This window comes from Rhinatrema bivittatum, chromosome 8 (assembly GCF_901001135.1).
Source record: "Rhinatrema bivittatum chromosome 8, aRhiBiv1.1, whole genome shotgun sequence".
Classification (NCBI taxonomy): Eukaryota; Metazoa; Chordata; class Amphibia; order Gymnophiona; family Rhinatrematidae; genus Rhinatrema; species Rhinatrema bivittatum.
The window spans coordinates 28464241-28481392 of record NC_042622.1 but is presented as its reverse complement, the minus strand read 5'-3'; the positions used below and the strand labels follow the sequence as shown (position 1 = coordinate 28481392).

General features: G+C 42.2%; 1 protein-coding gene across 4 annotated transcripts in view; it reads left to right on the top strand.

Moving 5' to 3' along the window:
- BCAS4 (breast carcinoma amplified sequence 4) overlaps window positions 1–15735 on the top strand; it is a 75520-nt gene extending 59785 nt beyond the window's left edge. For all 4 annotated transcript variants that reach the window (XM_029613593.1, XM_029613592.1, XM_029613595.1 and 1 more), the window contains exon 6: window positions 14832–15735. In XM_029613593.1, coding sequence (XP_029469453.1) covers window positions 14832–14936 — 105 coding nt within the window. In that variant the 3' untranslated portion in view covers window positions 14937–15735. The remainder of the gene's footprint in view (window positions 1–14831) is intronic.
- The last annotated feature ends 1417 nt before the right edge of the window (window positions 15736–17152 follow it).

Below are 17152 nucleotides of genomic sequence, written 5' to 3'. Positions count from 1 at the left end.
ATGTTGTTCAACTCATCCTGCCTTGCCCCTAACTGGGATAACCCTAATGAATATGCATGAAATAGATTTGCATACAATAGAGTATGCATGCTCACTGTATTTCATGCATATTCATTAAGGATCCTAAAAAAACAACTAACTGGGAGTTCTTGCGGACTGGAGTTGCCCACCCTTGCATAAACTGTTGGATAGTAGCCTGTTCGTTACAGCTCCCCAGCAACCAAATGGTTAATGTCGGTAGGTTGGTGCTGGTCTGGTACTATGCTGGAATGGCACTGGGCTAGACAGCAGCCTCACTAGTGGTTGTAGCTGTTTAGATTATTACAACACTTAGTGGTAATTAGGGTAGGGGTTGGATTAAGTATGGGAACTTGTATGCTCATTTATCCAGGATGGTAGAAAACAAGATAATAGAAATTAAGGTGGTTATTTTCTAATCCTATCGCATGCGAAAAGTCCCTTTTGACGTGCAATACCTAGATCTGGGCGGAGTCGGGGCGTTATCAGCACCAGAAGAGGAGTCGTTGGGGTGGCGTCGGGGCGGACGCCGCGGAAACTTCACTGACAGCGAAAAGGTAAAGCCCCTTATCGCCGCCAGTAGCGTGCCCAATAGCATCACCTTTTACAATGGTGCCAAAGCCGGCAGCGATAACACTGCAGTGGTGCGATTGCTGCTGGCTTTCGCAGGCCCGTCCCCCGCTTCGACCCCCCATTAGTGCCGGGATTCACAAACCGTTGTGAAGATAGAAAATCCAGCCCTAAGTTGACTAAGGAGTCAACTTGACAAGAAGCTTGACAAGTGGTCAAGCTTCTACGGCTGGGAGATATCCTTAGTAATGAAGACCTGAAAAAATGAGCAGACTGGATGGACCAATTGGTCTTTATTTGCTGTCATTTATTGGGTTACTATCAGGCCGATACAGTACAGTGCGCTCCGACGGAACGCACTGTTAACCTGCCATTGGACGCGCGTTTTCCCTTACCCCTTATTCAGTAAGGGGCGGAAAACGTGCGTCCAACCCGCCGAACCTAATAGCGCCCTCAACATGCAAATGCATGTTGATGGCCCTATTAGGTATTCCCGCACGATTCAGTAAGTAAAATGTGCAGCCAAGCCGCACATTTTACTTTCAGAAATGAGCGCCTACCCAAAGGTAGGCGCTAATTTCTTCGGGCACCGGGAAAGTGCACAGAAAAGCAGTAAAAACTGCTTTTCTGTGCACCCTCCGACTTAATATCATGGCGATATTAAGTCGAAGGTCCCAAAGAATAAGAAAAGTAAAAAAAAAAAAAAATTGAAGTCGGCTGGCAGCTGTCGGGTCAAAAACTGGACGCTCAATTTTGCCGGCGTCCGGTTTCCGAGCCTGTAGCTGTCAGCGGGCTCAAGAACCGACACCGGCAAAATTGAGCATCGGCTGTCAAACCCACTGACAGCCACCGCTCCAGGCCAAAAGGAGACGCTAGGGACGCGCTAGTGTCCCTAGCGCCTCCTTTTGCCTGTTTCTACCGCCGAGCCTAATTTAAATACTGTATCACGTGCACAGGCGAGTGGCCTGTGCGCGCGCCGGAAGAGCGGGCATTCGCCCGCTCTCCCGTGGACTTTACTGAATCAGCCCGTATGTAAGCAACCCAGCCTCCACCGTGGAGAGTAGACTACTGAGGGAACAGGGAGGACAAAACTGCCTGTCCAAATTTACTGTCGGACATTAGTGGGACATAAAATTGTAAAGACAACAATGTTGCAACTTTACAGATGTCTTCACAGAGTGCTTCTTGCAAATGGGCAATAGAAGAAGCCATAGTTCTCACTTGATAAGCTTTGACAGTGTGTGATTTGCAAGTCTGCTGAAGTGTAGTAGTGCTGAATATATTTTGCTATCCAGTTGGTCAATGTATATTTGGTGACTGCTACTTCAAGTCTGTTTGGGTCATATGAAACAAAGAACTATTGAATTTTATAATGGGGCTGAGTTCTTTTTTTGGTTGTAGCCTACATCTCTTTTGCAATCTAACATATGAAGGGTTTTCTCACCTTCATGTGCATATGATCGCAGAAAGCAAGTAGGTAATACAATGGACTGATTGATTTGGAAGGCCAAGATCACCTTCAGGAGAAACTTTGGGTGAGCACCACCCTATTATGAAAGAATTGTATATATGGTGGATAATAAACAAGAGCTTGAAGTTGGCTGACTCTTCTAGCTAAAGTTGCTGCTACCAGGAAAACTACTTTCCACATCAAGGACTTAAGAGAAATTGTTTTTAAAAATTCAAAGGGTGGCTCCATTAATTGAGGGAGGACAATGTTCAAGTCCAATGGAACTGGAAGGCACCAGAGGCTCCATATGCCATAAACCTTTCATCAATCTTGAAACCAGTGGATAAAAGTGGAGATGGGCTTATTGTCGATTGAGACATGATAAGCTGCCATTTTACTGTGATGTGCTCTGATGGAGGACACAGAGAGGCCTGGGCCAGAAATGAAGAGCAAGTAGGATAACATTTGCTTGGGCTCACAAGAGATGGGATCTAAGGTGTTTGCTGATACCAGCTGGAATATCTATTCCATTTAAAAGCATGGTTTCACCTAGTTGAGAGTTTCCTAGCCAAAACTACACTATGTTCAATGTTTCTGGGCAAAGAAAGATCCGCGATTATTGAACATTCAACATCCACAGCATCAGGTTGAGAGATGGAAGATTTGAATGGTATAGGCATTTCTTTGTCTACCCAAAGATGTATTGGAGGACTGTAGGAGAGTTATACAAGACTGGCAAACCACATTTGTGTGGGCCACGCTGGAGCTATGAGAATCAAGCGAGCACAGTTTTGCATAAGCTTCTGTACTATTTTGGAGAAAAGCATACATGAGGCTTTTCCCCCTAATTGAGCAGGAAAGCGACCTAAGTAAACCTGGGATTGCTGGATAGAACTGAGCCAAATTGGTCAAGCTTTCTGTTCATTTCTGAGGTGAATAAGTCAACCGGCAGCAGACCCCCATAAGTCGAATAACTTGTTGACTGTGGCTTGTTGAGAGATCACTTGTATGGGTGAAATACCTCACTGAGATGATCCACTAGCGTGTGGTAGAACAACTCGAGTCTTGATTGCCCATTGCCAGATCTTTAATACTTCCTGGCAGAGGATCCACAAAACTGTGCCTCTGTGTTGACATAAAACATTGCAACTTTGTCATCTGTTTGAATCAAGATACTTATTTGTTGAAAATATGTGAACATTGACAGAATGTATCTGATCACTCTTATTTCCAGCAGATTGATCTGATAATGGTTTTCCTCAAGATACCAAGTGCCTGGTTCTGAAATTATTCTATGTGGGCATCCCACCTCTTCATGGAGGCATCCGCCATGGGAGTTTAACTAACAGTGCAATTCTTGTTCCATGTCTCCTGAAATTCATACTATCAATAGTGGCTGAGTTAGCTGATACCATTGACTGTGTAGACTCCAATGCAGACCAAAATTGTGAAGGTAAGTATGCCGGATCACATGTATGGCCACCACCATATGACCTAAGGCAATGAAAATCTGTCAGGCTGTTAACTGCTGAGTGGTGAGCAGCCTGAAAATGAGTGATGTCATGATGCTCATTCAATCTGATGATAAAAATGCCTTCTTTTGTAGTGAATCTATTCACACTCTGATTAATTTTATCCATTGAGTCAGAACTAGATTTGACTTGTTCAGGAATTGGATTTTCTGGTGAACTTCAAGAAGACAGATCGTCTTATGCAAGAAGAGCAACGCCTCTTCGTGAGAGGTTGCTATGACTTAATCAGTTGTCCAGGTATGGAAAACTTTGAATCCCCCTGATGACTCAGGTGTGTTGCTACCACTGCAAGGCATTTGGTGAAGACTCTCAGAGCTCCCAATAGGCCAAAACGGGAGTATTTTGTATTGATAATGGGAAGAATCTATCTTGAAATGAAGGTAGTGCCAGCGGGAAGGATAGATGGGTATATGAGCATACGCATTTTTCACATTCATTCTCTCTTATGGATATAGGGGAGAATCATACTGAAGGAATTCATTTTGAATTTCTCTTGGTATATATGTTTGTTCAGGAGTTTTAAATCCAGAATAATAGGCCTCACTTCACCCGATTTCTTAGGGAGTAGAAGCCGTGCACATGCTGGCATACCAGAACCAGCTCTATTGCCTATTGTTGAAGGAACAATTGCACATCCAGATGAAGTTGCGTTAGGCAGGACAAATCTGGATTAAGAGTTGAACAATGTAGAAGGGATGTCAGCTGGGAGAAATGCATAGGGTATCCAGACTCCACAATTTTTAGGGCCCAGCGGCCTTTGGTTATCAGGCACTACAAATCCAGGAAGACCTGGATTCTGCCCTCCTTGGGGATGGAGGACTGATGAGAGTTCAGAGACATCAAAAACTGGGCCCAGGCTTAGGCTGGGCCTGTTGTGTTGTCTTTGGGTGATGGCATTCCCTCTGGCAAGAACTGGCTGGAAGTGGTTGCTGTCACTGAGCTGGAAGGGGCAGGAGGTGTTAGTGTTGAAAAAGACAGAATGGGCATCTCCAAAACTAAAAGAAGGAGCATCTCAAAGAAGTCTTTTTGCCAAACAGGTTGCATCCCAAAGGATGTCTTCTCAGATGCTGCTCGCCCTAAGCCATGCCGATTGATGAGTTCTGATAGAGGCTGCTGAGGTTCATAAGAACATAAGAAATTGCCATGCTGGGTCAGACCAAGGGTCCATCAAGCCCAGCATCCTGTTTCCAACAGTGGCCAATCCAGGTCATAAGAACCTGGCAATTACCCAAACACTAAGAAGAATCCCATGCTACTGATGCAAATGATCAAATGATTCATAGACAGAATGTAGATGGTGCTGATGAATTCTTCCACATCTAACAGCACTTGTAGAAAAGGCTTTAGTTTCTGAATGCAATCATGGAGATATTGCACCATATAAAACTGGTAAGTAGAGAAATGAGTGGTAAGTATGAGCTCTGAAAACCTCTATTTCCAAAATTATCGAGCAGCCTCTGGTCTTTGCCTGGAGGTGAATTGGACTGAATACATGTTCTTCTTTTTTTTTTTTTTGCCTTCTTTAGTGTGGACTCGATGGTGATGGACTGATGAGGGAGTTGAACAACTCCAAAGCCAGGAGATTTCTGCAATCTATAATTGAGATCTAGTTTGCTGGCTATAGGAAATAGGTCAGAAATAGGAGTTTCCCACATTCTCAGCTGTAACATATTGAGAATATTGTGAGTTGAGAGAGCTGTGGGCTCTGATGGCATATGCAGTATTTGGAGACCAAAGATTTCTGAACAGGGTCTTTATCCTTACATACATTGACACCCACTGTCTTTCCCATTTTTTCTATGAATGAGTAGGTAAGATCTTCTATAGGGGAAGTATGATCAAGAGGATCTAGAAGTGGGTCAGAAGGAATACTAGAGGAACCCCTCTTCTAAACCTAATATAGCAAGGGTTAGCTGATCCAGGACCTCAATAACAAATATTGTGACATGGCAGGGCGGGGAGGGCATCTCCCATTTTCCCTGGAGGGGAAACATCCTGGATTACCACTTTTGAAAGACTTGACTTTGGTGTAATTGAGTGGAATAATGAAGAACCTTGTAACAAGAGTTTTGATGATGTGTTCACACTGATAGACAAAACAGACTCCAGGCTGAAGGATCACAGTAACAAAAGTGGAGAGGAGAGGCCAGAAAGTTCCTTCCGTCTCCCAAATCAGAAAGTTAAATAAATGAGTAGGTAAGATCTTCTATAGGGGAAGTATGATCAAGAGGATCGGACCGGAAGGCTCATCTGCATACTACTCCTAGCATCCCCCGGGAGAGGTGTCCAGAAGTCACTGCAAGCGATCCAGGGATTGACTTCCACTGCCCCAGCTTCTAGAGGCCCTGCACCCTTTGCAGTAGAGGACTGGAAGGCTCATTACATACTGCTCCCAGCATCGCCCGGGGGAGGCATCCAGAAGTCACCGCAAGCGATCCAGGGATTGACTTCCACTGCCCCAGCTTCTAGAGGCCCTGCACCCTTTGCAGTAGAGGACTGGAAGGCTCATTACATACTGCTCCCAGCATCGCCCGGGGGAGGCATCCAGAAGTCACCGCAAGCGATCCAGGGATTGACTTCCACAGGCCCCGCACCCTTTCCACCTTTCCAGTAGAGGAGGACCGGAAGGCTCATCTGCATACTGCTCCCAGCATCCCCTGGGAGAGGCATCCAGAAGTCACCGCAAGTGATCCAGGGATTGACTTCCACATCCCCAGCTTCCAGAGGCCCCGCACCAAACCCTTCCCATTAACTGAGTGGAGATTAGTTTAACGGTGGTTAAAGAGGATTGGTAAGTATAGCTTTCAGAAATTTTTGGGCTTATAAAAGTTTGGTGAAAGGTGAAATTAAGGGATATATTCTTTAGAATTTGTGTGTGTCTGAGGTAATAAGCAAGCCAGAGATAGTTAATTCTAGTATCTGTCTTTCCCACCCACTCAACCCTTGATTTTTAGGCACGAGACACTTTCTCATTAAAAATCAATCAAGGTCTTATCTAAATCACACTATTGTACCAGCCCTTATTGAAAGTTTAATCATTCCCTTGTAGGACACTAGCTGATTAATTAGTAAATTCACCTGTAAATTTAAAGTACTCTAATTCCAACTCCATTAGTATCTCAAAATTAACTAGGAACTCAATAAAACTAAGATGAAGGCAGCGGTCCAGCAGCAAGAGGGGGGCTTTCCAGTCTTTTGCATTGAGTGTCACATGTATGATTTTTTACCCACCGGTGAGAGATTGTATGTGTGCACTCAGTGCAAAGAGCTCCTGGCTCTCAGAGAACGAGTCCGATCTCTGGAGGCTAGAGTAGCAGACGTGGAGGACCCGAGGCAGACAGAGAGGTACATTGATGAGACCTTCAAGGACATAGTAGCCAAGTCCCAAATCCAGTCTGGCAGCCCCAGTGCTGCCTTGGATCAGAAAGGTCTCCCAGTAGGAGAACATCACCCTGGTGTAGCAGGAAGTGGTCCTGAAGTAAGGACCTGCTCTCCTGGTGATGTATTGTCCTCTCGCACTGAGGACAAGTCTCCCAGGGCTACTGCCCAGGAGGGAAGGGTTAGGCGAGCCATCATAGTTGGTGATTCAATTATTAGAAATGTAGATAACAGGGTGGCTGGTGGACGTGAGGACCGCTTGGTAACTTGCCTGCCTGGTGCAAAGGTGGCAGACCTCACGCATCACCTAGATAGAATTATAGATAGTGCTGGGGAGGAGCCAGCTGTCGTGGTACATGTGGGCACCAATAACATAGGAAAATGTGGGAGAGAGGTTCTGGAAGCCAAATTTAGGATTTTAGGTAGGAAGCTGAAATCCAGAACCTCCAGGGTAGCATTCTCTGAAATGCTTCCTGTTTCACATGCAGGTCCCCAGAGACAGGCAGAGCTCCAACGTTTCAATGCGTGGATGAGACGATGGTGCAGGGAACAGGGATTCAGCTTTGTAAGGAACTGGGGAAACCTTTGGGGAAAGGGGAGACTTTTCCGAAAGGATGGGATCCACCTTAACCAGAGTGGAACCAAGCTGCTGGCACCAACTTTCAAAAAGGAGAAAGAGCAGCTTTTAAACTAGAACAAGGGGGAAAGCCGACAGTCACTCAGCAGTGCATGGTTTGGAGCAATGTATCCTTGAAGGATACTAATGAAACAGGAGAGTTAGGGCACCCCAACAGAGAGGTTCCATTAAAAGCAAACATAGTCCATGTGCCTATATGTAAAAAATCACCGAAGCTAATGATTTCTGAATTATCCCTAACAACTGAAAAGCAGGTTGTTAATACAAACAAAAAACACACTTTGAAATGGCTGTATGCCAATGCCAGAAGTCTAAGAAGTAAGATGGGAGAGTTAGAGTGTATAGTAGCAAATGATGAGATTGACATAATTGGCATCACAGAGACTTGGTGGAAGGAGGATAACCAATGGGACAGTGCTATATCAGGGTACAAATTATATCGCAATGATAGGGAGGATCAACTTGGTGGGGGTGTGGCACTTTATGTCCGGGAGGGTATAGAGTCCAACAGGATAAAGATCATACAAGACTAAATGCTCAGTAGAATCTATATTGGTAGAAATCCCATGTATGTTGGGTAAGAGTATAGTGATAGGAGTATACTACCTTCCACCTGGACAAAATGGTCAGACAGATGATGAAATGCTAAGAGAAATCAGGGAAGCTAACCAATTTGGCAGTGCAATAATAATGGGAGATTTCAATTACCCCAATATTGACTGGGTAAATGTAACATCAGGACTTGCTAGAGACTAAGTTCCTGGATGTAATAAATGACTGGTTCATGGAGCAATTGGTTCAGGAACCAACAAGAGAGGGAGCTATTTTCGATTTAATTCTTAGTGGAACGGAGGATTTGGTGAGAGAGGTAATTGTAGTGGGGTCACTTGGCAACAGTGATCATAAGGAAATTACAACTAGAAATACCATCACTCCCATTAGCCAAACTATCCACCACAAGGAACAGAGCCATATCCATTGCCGGACCGAAATTATGGAACTCACTACCAGAACATTTGAGCTCACAAAGCAACTCTAAATCATTTAAAAAAGAGCTCAAAACATGGCTATTCAGACAAACATACAAAGATGGTATAGGTTAAAATTTCATCTCATCTACCAATAACATTAACAATTCTAAGAACATGACACAGAACATTTTGTAGCTTGACCCTGCATGATTTTGATCACGGATATATCCTGTTATAAACGCTGAATTTGCTTGTTATATGTTAGTTTCGATCACAGACCTATCCTGTTTTAAACGTTGAAGTTTTATTTTTCTTGTATGTAAATATCTTTCTGTTTTACATTTTCTAAAGTTTTTTAATGTATCAGGTTGTTATAATTGTAAACTGGAGTGAAGGCTGATAGCTATACCTCGGTATAAAAAAAACGCTTAAATAAATAAATAAAATAAATAACATGATCAAATTTAAACTAATAACTGGAAGGTGGACAATACGTAAATCTGCAGCTCTAACACTAAACTTTCAAAAGGGAAACTTTGATAAAATGAGGAAAATAGAAAAAAACTGAAAGGTGCAGCTGCAAAGGTTAAAAGTGTTCAACAGGCATGGACATTGTTTAAAAATACAATCCTAGAGGTGCAGTCCATATGTATTCCACACATTAAGAAAGGTGGAAGGAAGGCAAAACGATTACCATCATGGTTAAAAGATGAGGTGAAAGAGGCTATTTTAGCCAAAAAAAATCCTTCAACACTTGGAAGAAGGATCCATCTGAAGAAAATAGGATAAAACATAAGCATTGTCAAGTAAAGTGTAAAACATTGATAAGACAGGCGAAGAGAGAATTTGAATTGAAGTTGACAACAGAGGCAAAAACTCATAATAAAAACTTTTTTAAATATACCCGAAGTAACATATATGGGGGAGTGCCCAAGATGGTGCCCGAGAGAGACCTTGGTGTGTGAAGCTCCTGAAGCGGTTTTTTTTTTGGATACTTTTCTTGTTTGCCGGCCTCCAAGAGATGCCACACACAAAGTGTAAAGGCTGGGTAAGAGAGGGAGCCCCACAAGACCCGCGCTGATTCAAACAACGCCTTCGGGCTTCTAATCCCTGGCGGAGGTAACTGCCCCAGAGTATCCCGCTGAGCAGTTAGGTGGAGAGCAAGCACCTCTGCTCCTGGGAGATACTACTCTAAGTCCCGGGGCTCCTACAACTCCCAATCCACCAGGTGATGCCGAGACCGCTGCGGACTTTGGCTCAAGAAGAGGACGGATGCAGTCTTTGGAAATGAGCCCTATTGGGGAAGGTGCAGCTGGAGAAACGGTGCCATTAGAAAGATCGAGAGGTCCCTTCATCTCCTCCCCACAAGTGGAGGGAATTATCGGCTTGGACCGAGCTGCAACCAGCGGAATGGAAGCTGGATTAGCAGTGAAGATTGCTCAGCCTCAAAGAAATCCAGAAGCTCAAGGTACTTCTTTACCTCAAGCTATAAATTTAATACCTTTCTTACCGATTGAAAAACCTAAAGTTGTAAATATGGACTTAATATGGCAGGCGATAATGTCGACGCAAAATGCTTTGTTGAATTTGTCCTTAAACATAAAAGAAATGCAAACAACTTTACATAATTTAACCCCAGAAATAAATCAACATACTGTTAACTTGATGAAAGTGGAAGAAGAAATAAACCAGATAAAGAAAGTACAGCTTTCTATAATCAAAGGAGAAACGATGCTGAAGAAAAAGGTGGAAAATATAGAAAACTCTATAAGGTATAACAACCTAAGGATATTAAACTTTCCGAAGTGCAAAATGACTTCTCCAAAAGAACAATTAAAGAATTACTTTCAAGAAATACTATTATTACCATCTGATATGTTACCAGTGATACGGAAGGCCTATTTTCTACAGAAGAAGAAAGAAGAACAAATAAATGAAAATCCACCAGTAGAGGGAATGTCACTTAATGTTATCGAATTGATAGACACTTTCTATAGTTCTCAAATGGAAATATGAGGAACTTTATTGGTAAAATTTAAGTTTTCAGAAGATAAAGATAAAGTATTAAAATTATTCCTAAGTAAAAGATCCTGTTTATATCTGGGGAAAAAAATAATGGGTCTAGCCTGACGTTTCTAAGGAGACTCAAACAAGGCGTAAGAAATTCTTAATGTTGGCTAATTAGGTTAAACTTTTGGGATTCAGTTAAATATTAGATTCCCTTGTAAATGCGTAATGAAAATTGATGGTACAAGATTTGTTTATTATGAACCTGAACAGTTAGAAAAATACGTAGAGAGCCGAAGGAGCCATGAGACTGAGCATATAACATCTTCTTCATAGTGTAGGAAAGAATGTGTATATTCCTAAGTCTCTCAGTGTTTGGTCCATATTTCTTTTTAGTAGATACTTGCTTATGAAATGGAACTCTCCCCCATTGTTTGGTAATAGGGAGTCTAGATAATTATATTTTGTGACAGTATGTTATATACAGATTATATATTTTCCCTTAGGATAATATACTTAATGTTATTCTATGTACTCCTGAATTATGCTTTTTCTGATTTTGAATTTGTCAAGTTTGAAATATGCAAAATAAATAATTAAAAAAAAAAATATATATATATCCGAAGCAAGAATCCTGTGAGGGAGTCGGTTGGACCATTAGATGACCGAGGAGTTAAAGGGGCTCTTAGGGAAGATAAGGCCATTGCAGAAAGACTAAATGAATTCTTTGCTTCTGTGTTTACTAATGAGGATGTTGGGGAGATACCAGTTCTGGAGATGGTTTTCAGGAGTGATGAGTCAGATGAACTGAACAAAATCACTGTGAACCTGGAAGATATCGTAGGCCAGATTGACAAACTAAAGAGTAGCAAATCACCTGGACGGGATGGTATGCATCCTAGGATACTGAAGGAACTAAAAACTGAAATTTCTGATCTATTAGGTTACAAATTTTATCATTAAAATCATCCATTGTACCTGAAGACTGGAGGGTGGCCAATGTAACGCCAATATTTAAAAAAGGCTCCAGGGGCGATCCCGTAACTATAGACCAGTGAGCCTGACTTCAGTGCCGGGAAAAATAGTGGAAAATATTCTCAAGATCAAAATTGTAGAGCATATAGAAAGACATGGTTTAATGGAACATAGTCAACATGGATTTACCCCAAGGAAGTCTTGCCTAACAAATCTGCTTCATTTTTTTGAAGGGGGTTAATAAACATGTGGATAAAGGTGAACTGGTAGATGTAGTGTACTTGGATTTTCAGAAGGCGTTTGACAAAGTCCCTCATGAGAGGCTTCTAAGAAAACTAAAAAGTCATGGCATAGGAGGCGACATCCTTTCGTGGATTACAAACTGGTTAAAAGACAGGAAACAGAGTAGGATTAAATGGTGAATTTTCTCAGTGGAAAAGGGTAAACAGTGGAGTGCCTCAGGGATCTGTACTTGGACCGGTGCTTTTCAATATATATATAAATGATCTGGAAAGGAATACGACGAGTAGGTTATCAAATTTGCGGATGATACAAAATTATTCAGAGTAGTTAAATCACAAGTAAATTGTGATACATTACAGGAGGACCTTGCAAGACTGGAAGATTGGGCATCCAAATGGCAGATGAAATTTAATGTGGACAAGTGCAAGGTGTTGCATATAGGGAAAAATAACCCTTGCTGTAGTTACATGATGTTAGGTTCCATATTAGAGCTACCACCCAGAGCATAAGAACATAAGAAATTGCCATGCTGGGTCAGACCAAGAGTCCATCAAGCCCAGCATCCTGTTTCCAACAGAGGCCAAACCAGGAAAACGATCTAGGCATCATAGTGGATAATACTTTAAAATCATCAGCTCAGTGTGCTGCAGCAGTCAAAAAAGCAAACAGAATGTTAGGAATTATTAGGAAGGAAATGGTTAATAGAACAGAAAATGTCATAATGCTTCTATATCGCTCCATAGTGAGACCGCACCTTGAATACTGTGTACAATTCTGGTCGCCGCATCTCAAAAAAGATAGAGTTGCGATGGAGAAGGTACAGAGAAGGGCAACCAAAATGATAAAGGGGATGGAACAGCTCCCCTATGAGGAAAGGCTGAAGAGGTTAGGGCTCTTCAGCTTGGAAAAGAGACGGCTGAGGGGGGATATGATAGAGGTCTTTAAGATCATGAGAGGTCTTGAACGAGTAAATGTGACTCGGTTGTTTACACTTTCGAATAATAGAAGGACTAGGGGGCAATTCCATGAAGTTAGCAAGTAGCACATTTAAGACTAATCGGAGAAAATTCTTTTTCACTCAACGCACAGTAAAGCTCTGGAATTTGTGGCCAGAGGTTGTGGTTAGTGCAGTTAATGTAGCTGGGTTCAAAAAAGGTTTGGATAAGTTCTTGGAGAAGTCCATTAACTGCTATTAATCAAGTTTAGTTAGGGAATAGCCATACTATTAATTGCATCAGTAGCATGGGATCTTCTTAGTGTTTGGGTAATTGCTAGGTTCTTGTGGCCTGGTTTGGCCTCTGTTGGAAACAGGATGCTGGGCTTGATGGACCCTTTGTCTGTCCCAGCATGGCAATTTCTTATGTTCTTCATTATGTCTACAATCTAAGAACATGCCATACTGGGTCAGACCAAGGGTCCATCAAGCCCAGCATCCTATTTCCAACAGTGGCCAATCCAGGTTACAAGTACCTGTCAAGTACCCAAAAACTAAGTCTGTCCCATGCTACTGATGCTAGTAATAGCAGTGGCTATTTTCTAAGTCATCTTGATTAACAGCAGGTAATGAACTTCTCCTCTAAGAACTTATCCAAACCTTTTTAAAACCCAGCTATACTAACTGCACTAACCACATCCCTTGGCAACAAATTCCAGAGTTTAATTGTGCGTTGATTAATTTTAAAAGTGCTACATGCTAACTTCATGGAGTGCCCCCTAGTCCTTCTATTATCCGAAAGAATAAATAACCGATTCACATCTACCCATTCTAGACCTCTCATGATCTTAAAGACCTCTATCATATCCCCCCTCAGCCGTCTCTTCTCCAAACTGAAAAGTCCTAACCTCTTTAGTCTTTCCTTATAGGGGAGCTGTTCCATCCCCTTTATCATTTTGGTTGCCCTTCTCTGTACCTTCTCCATCGCAACTATATCTTTTTTGAGATGCAGCGACAAGAATTGTACACAGTATTCAAAGTAACAGACATTCCCTTTGAGCTAGTGTGGGTGGTGAAACATTCTCTTTAGAAACAAGGGGCTCCTATTCCAGTGCCTCCTACTGGAAGCCCTGCACCAGCATTTGTGAAGGAGTGAGGAATCTAGTGATTGGAGGGGACAGAAGTAACAAAACTCCTGCACCCTCTCAAGGACTGGCAAAGCATAAAGTTGCAGCATGAAGAATGTGCGTGGAGGCTAGATATGTTGAGTGCAGCTGTAGGAGACCTGGTGCTTTGATGGCTTCAGATACCTGGAAGTTGATGTGGCTGTGTTCTTACACTGAGTACGATGTGGTGATGCCTCGAGGTGCAGCAACAAAGCATGGGCCTCATCCACGGAGGGCTTTGATGCATTAAATGTACCTGTGGACCATGCATCGAATGCACACGTGTGCTATGTATTGGGCAGGCACATCGATGCGCCTTGTCAATACCTTCTGCATAGATAATGCCTAAGCACCATGTTTTGGAAAAATGTTATATTCTTTACAGATTTTTGTTGAAGTAAAATAAACACACATATATTAAAAACATTCCACAGAGACTGGAATTAGCACTAATTTGGGAGCTGTGCTAATTCACACCTTCTTTGTCTATGTGTATTTTCATTAGAAAATAAAACCATATCTTCTAAAGATGGATCTCTTGTTCCCTTTCAACTCACTTCAGGTGAATGGACCAGGGTGCCACTACATTAATTGTAATTGTAGTTTCCTCCTGCTGAAAATCCTGGTAAAGTGCTTATAAGGATCATCTTTGGTTTTCTTTCTGCACTTGCTGTGGAATTCAGCTGTCACGTCTCACGGTTAGGCTCATTGAAGTTTGAGATTGGAACTTCATTGCATGAGAAAGTAGAAGGTACAGACCTATTAAAAAAAATCTATTAAATCTATTAAAAAAAAAAACTAAACTAGGAGAAAGATCATGAAAGTAATCAGGTCAGGAACAGATATACTTCAAAGCTTTTCCTCCTTTATTGTAAAGATGCATGTTTAAACTTGTCTTAGCAAGAAGTTGCATGCTACTCTTTGCAGTTTACTATTTGTCTTTGTTTCAGAAATATGTATCCCCTAAGCAAGAGGCCTACGAGCTGCCAAAACTTTACAGAACAGAAGACATCTTCCCAATGAGCGCTGTTGGTTCAAAAAATCAGAAGACCTAACTGACTTTCATTGTAGATTTTTGGGAGAACTATCTGTAGAAATGTTTTCATGTGAATAATGTTGGAAATGTAAATAGACAGCTTGCCATTCAGTTAATTTTTATGTTGTGTTTTCATTTGTCTTTTGTCCTGCAAATATACAATGACTTTGGATAGCTATAAGCCAATAGGCAAAATATATTTTTAAGATATTGTGAAAATGAAACCCCACAAGCTGTAGGAGGAAAAAATACACACAGGAGCAAATGGCTTGTTTTGACATGTTTTGTTTAAATTATCTGCTCTAGATATTGCACTTCATGGCTAAAGAGGCATTGGTATATTTAGTCACCCTCCTTTTCCGCTTCTTACCTCAAACCCTATTTATTCACAAAATCAGAGCTAAATGTTTATTTTCTGAGGAATATAGAGATGAGCTGAACCTGCTATGGAACTGTAACATGGCTTTACAATTTGCATGAATAGCTACCCTGAATTAGCAGATACAGCAGAATGCACAAATGCCAGACTCAGCACTGGATACTCCTCAGTGGGATCCACCTTCCCTATCTCAGCATTCAACAAAAACACTCCCAGTCTGACTTCAGTTTTCAATTCAGTTAGTGTTGATCAATTCCTACAGGTCCTCTCAGCCATTTGCAGTCCATTATTAAAACCACAGCTCCCACTCTTTTTTCTGAATTCAGGTGGCTGAAATTATATAAATTGTACAATATTTCTATATAATTAGGGGTTCCCCCCCCCCTATCATGTAGTGTTTCAAATAGTTGCTTTAAAATAAAATGCATTTAAAAAAATATTTTGCAAATCCAGAAGTGTCAATTTGTGCTCTCTTGAGATGATGTTAGAGTATGTATTCATGTCTTATGTTCAATATATTGTAGTGCAGAACTTGGGTATAAATAACCCACATTGAGACCATTTTGGGGAATCTATTTTAGGAATGGTCAAGAAATAGGGTTTTCTTTTTGTCTTCATTTTTTTTTTAAACATCTTGAATATTATAATTAGGAAAAGCATACTTCCCCCATTTGTTGATTTCTTATGCATAAAGTCATGTTAGGTCTCCTGGAGGGCTCTTTGCTTATAGATGCCTGATAGATTGGATGGTTTTTTTGTTTTTATTTGGGGGGGGGGGGGGGGAGGGGGGGGAAAAAAAGGGTTTAAACTCCCACCGTTAGAGATTCTGGAATTTAGTCCTGCAGCATGTACTGAAATTACAAATGCTAGTCCCTAAGCATTCTAGGATATCAGCCCGCTGGTCTGAAATAAGGTAGTGACCAGTTGCTTCTGTCAAAGCATTTAACACAGGGCTTCCCACACTGGGGTCACAAATACCACACACATGGCAGTGCTCTTCTGTAGAGAGCAGCAGCAGCAGTGGATGGCAATGTGAGGCCTACAACCCAGCACACACCACACAGGCCCTGCACTGGCCTCGCTTTTGCATGAATTTCTGTGGTAATAGGAAGGCTCGCATGAGGGAGTGGAACGGCTGTGAGCTTACACTGGCTCCATGCTAACTTTCATTACTAATGCTGCTGCTATTGAAGGGCTTGAGAATAGCTATAAGAGGAGGGAAGGGCTGAATGTACACAGGCTGGGGAAGATGGCCCTGGCTCCTCTCTTCTCACACACCCCCCCCCCCCCCCCCAACATACCTTAGCAAAAAATATTGGCCCTGGCAGCAGGCTGCCCTCCCCCATTGTCATAGTAACATAATATTATCAGCAGACCAAATTGTCTATCCAGTCTGCCCAACAAGCTTTTCCTAGCAGCAACATTCAAGTGGAGGTGACCCAGGGCCCACAGAAAAATGTGGCCACTGACCTTGGCACTGGGTGATGTTTAGAGGAGCTGCTTGAAGGGAGGGATTAGATGAAGGAGGGGTGAAAGAGCTGGATCAATTGATTAGTGGTTGGCAATGGAAGATGAGGGAGGAGAGATTGACTGAAGGATTATAATAGAGGAGCTGGGAGGATGAGAGAAGGGTAGGAGAGGAGGTGAGGCTGAAAGTTGATAGATGTAAAATGAAAGTGAGAAGGGAATATGGGATAGGGTGAGAAAGGGGATGACAGGATCAGTTGGGCGTTATAAGAAGTGCTTGGGGTTGAGAGGATCAGCTGGGAGGATACACAAAAAAAAAGGCTGAAGAGTCTCAGAGCAGCTGGGGGATGTAAGAAGAGAAGAGCTGCAGGGGTGGAGGCAAGAGAGGG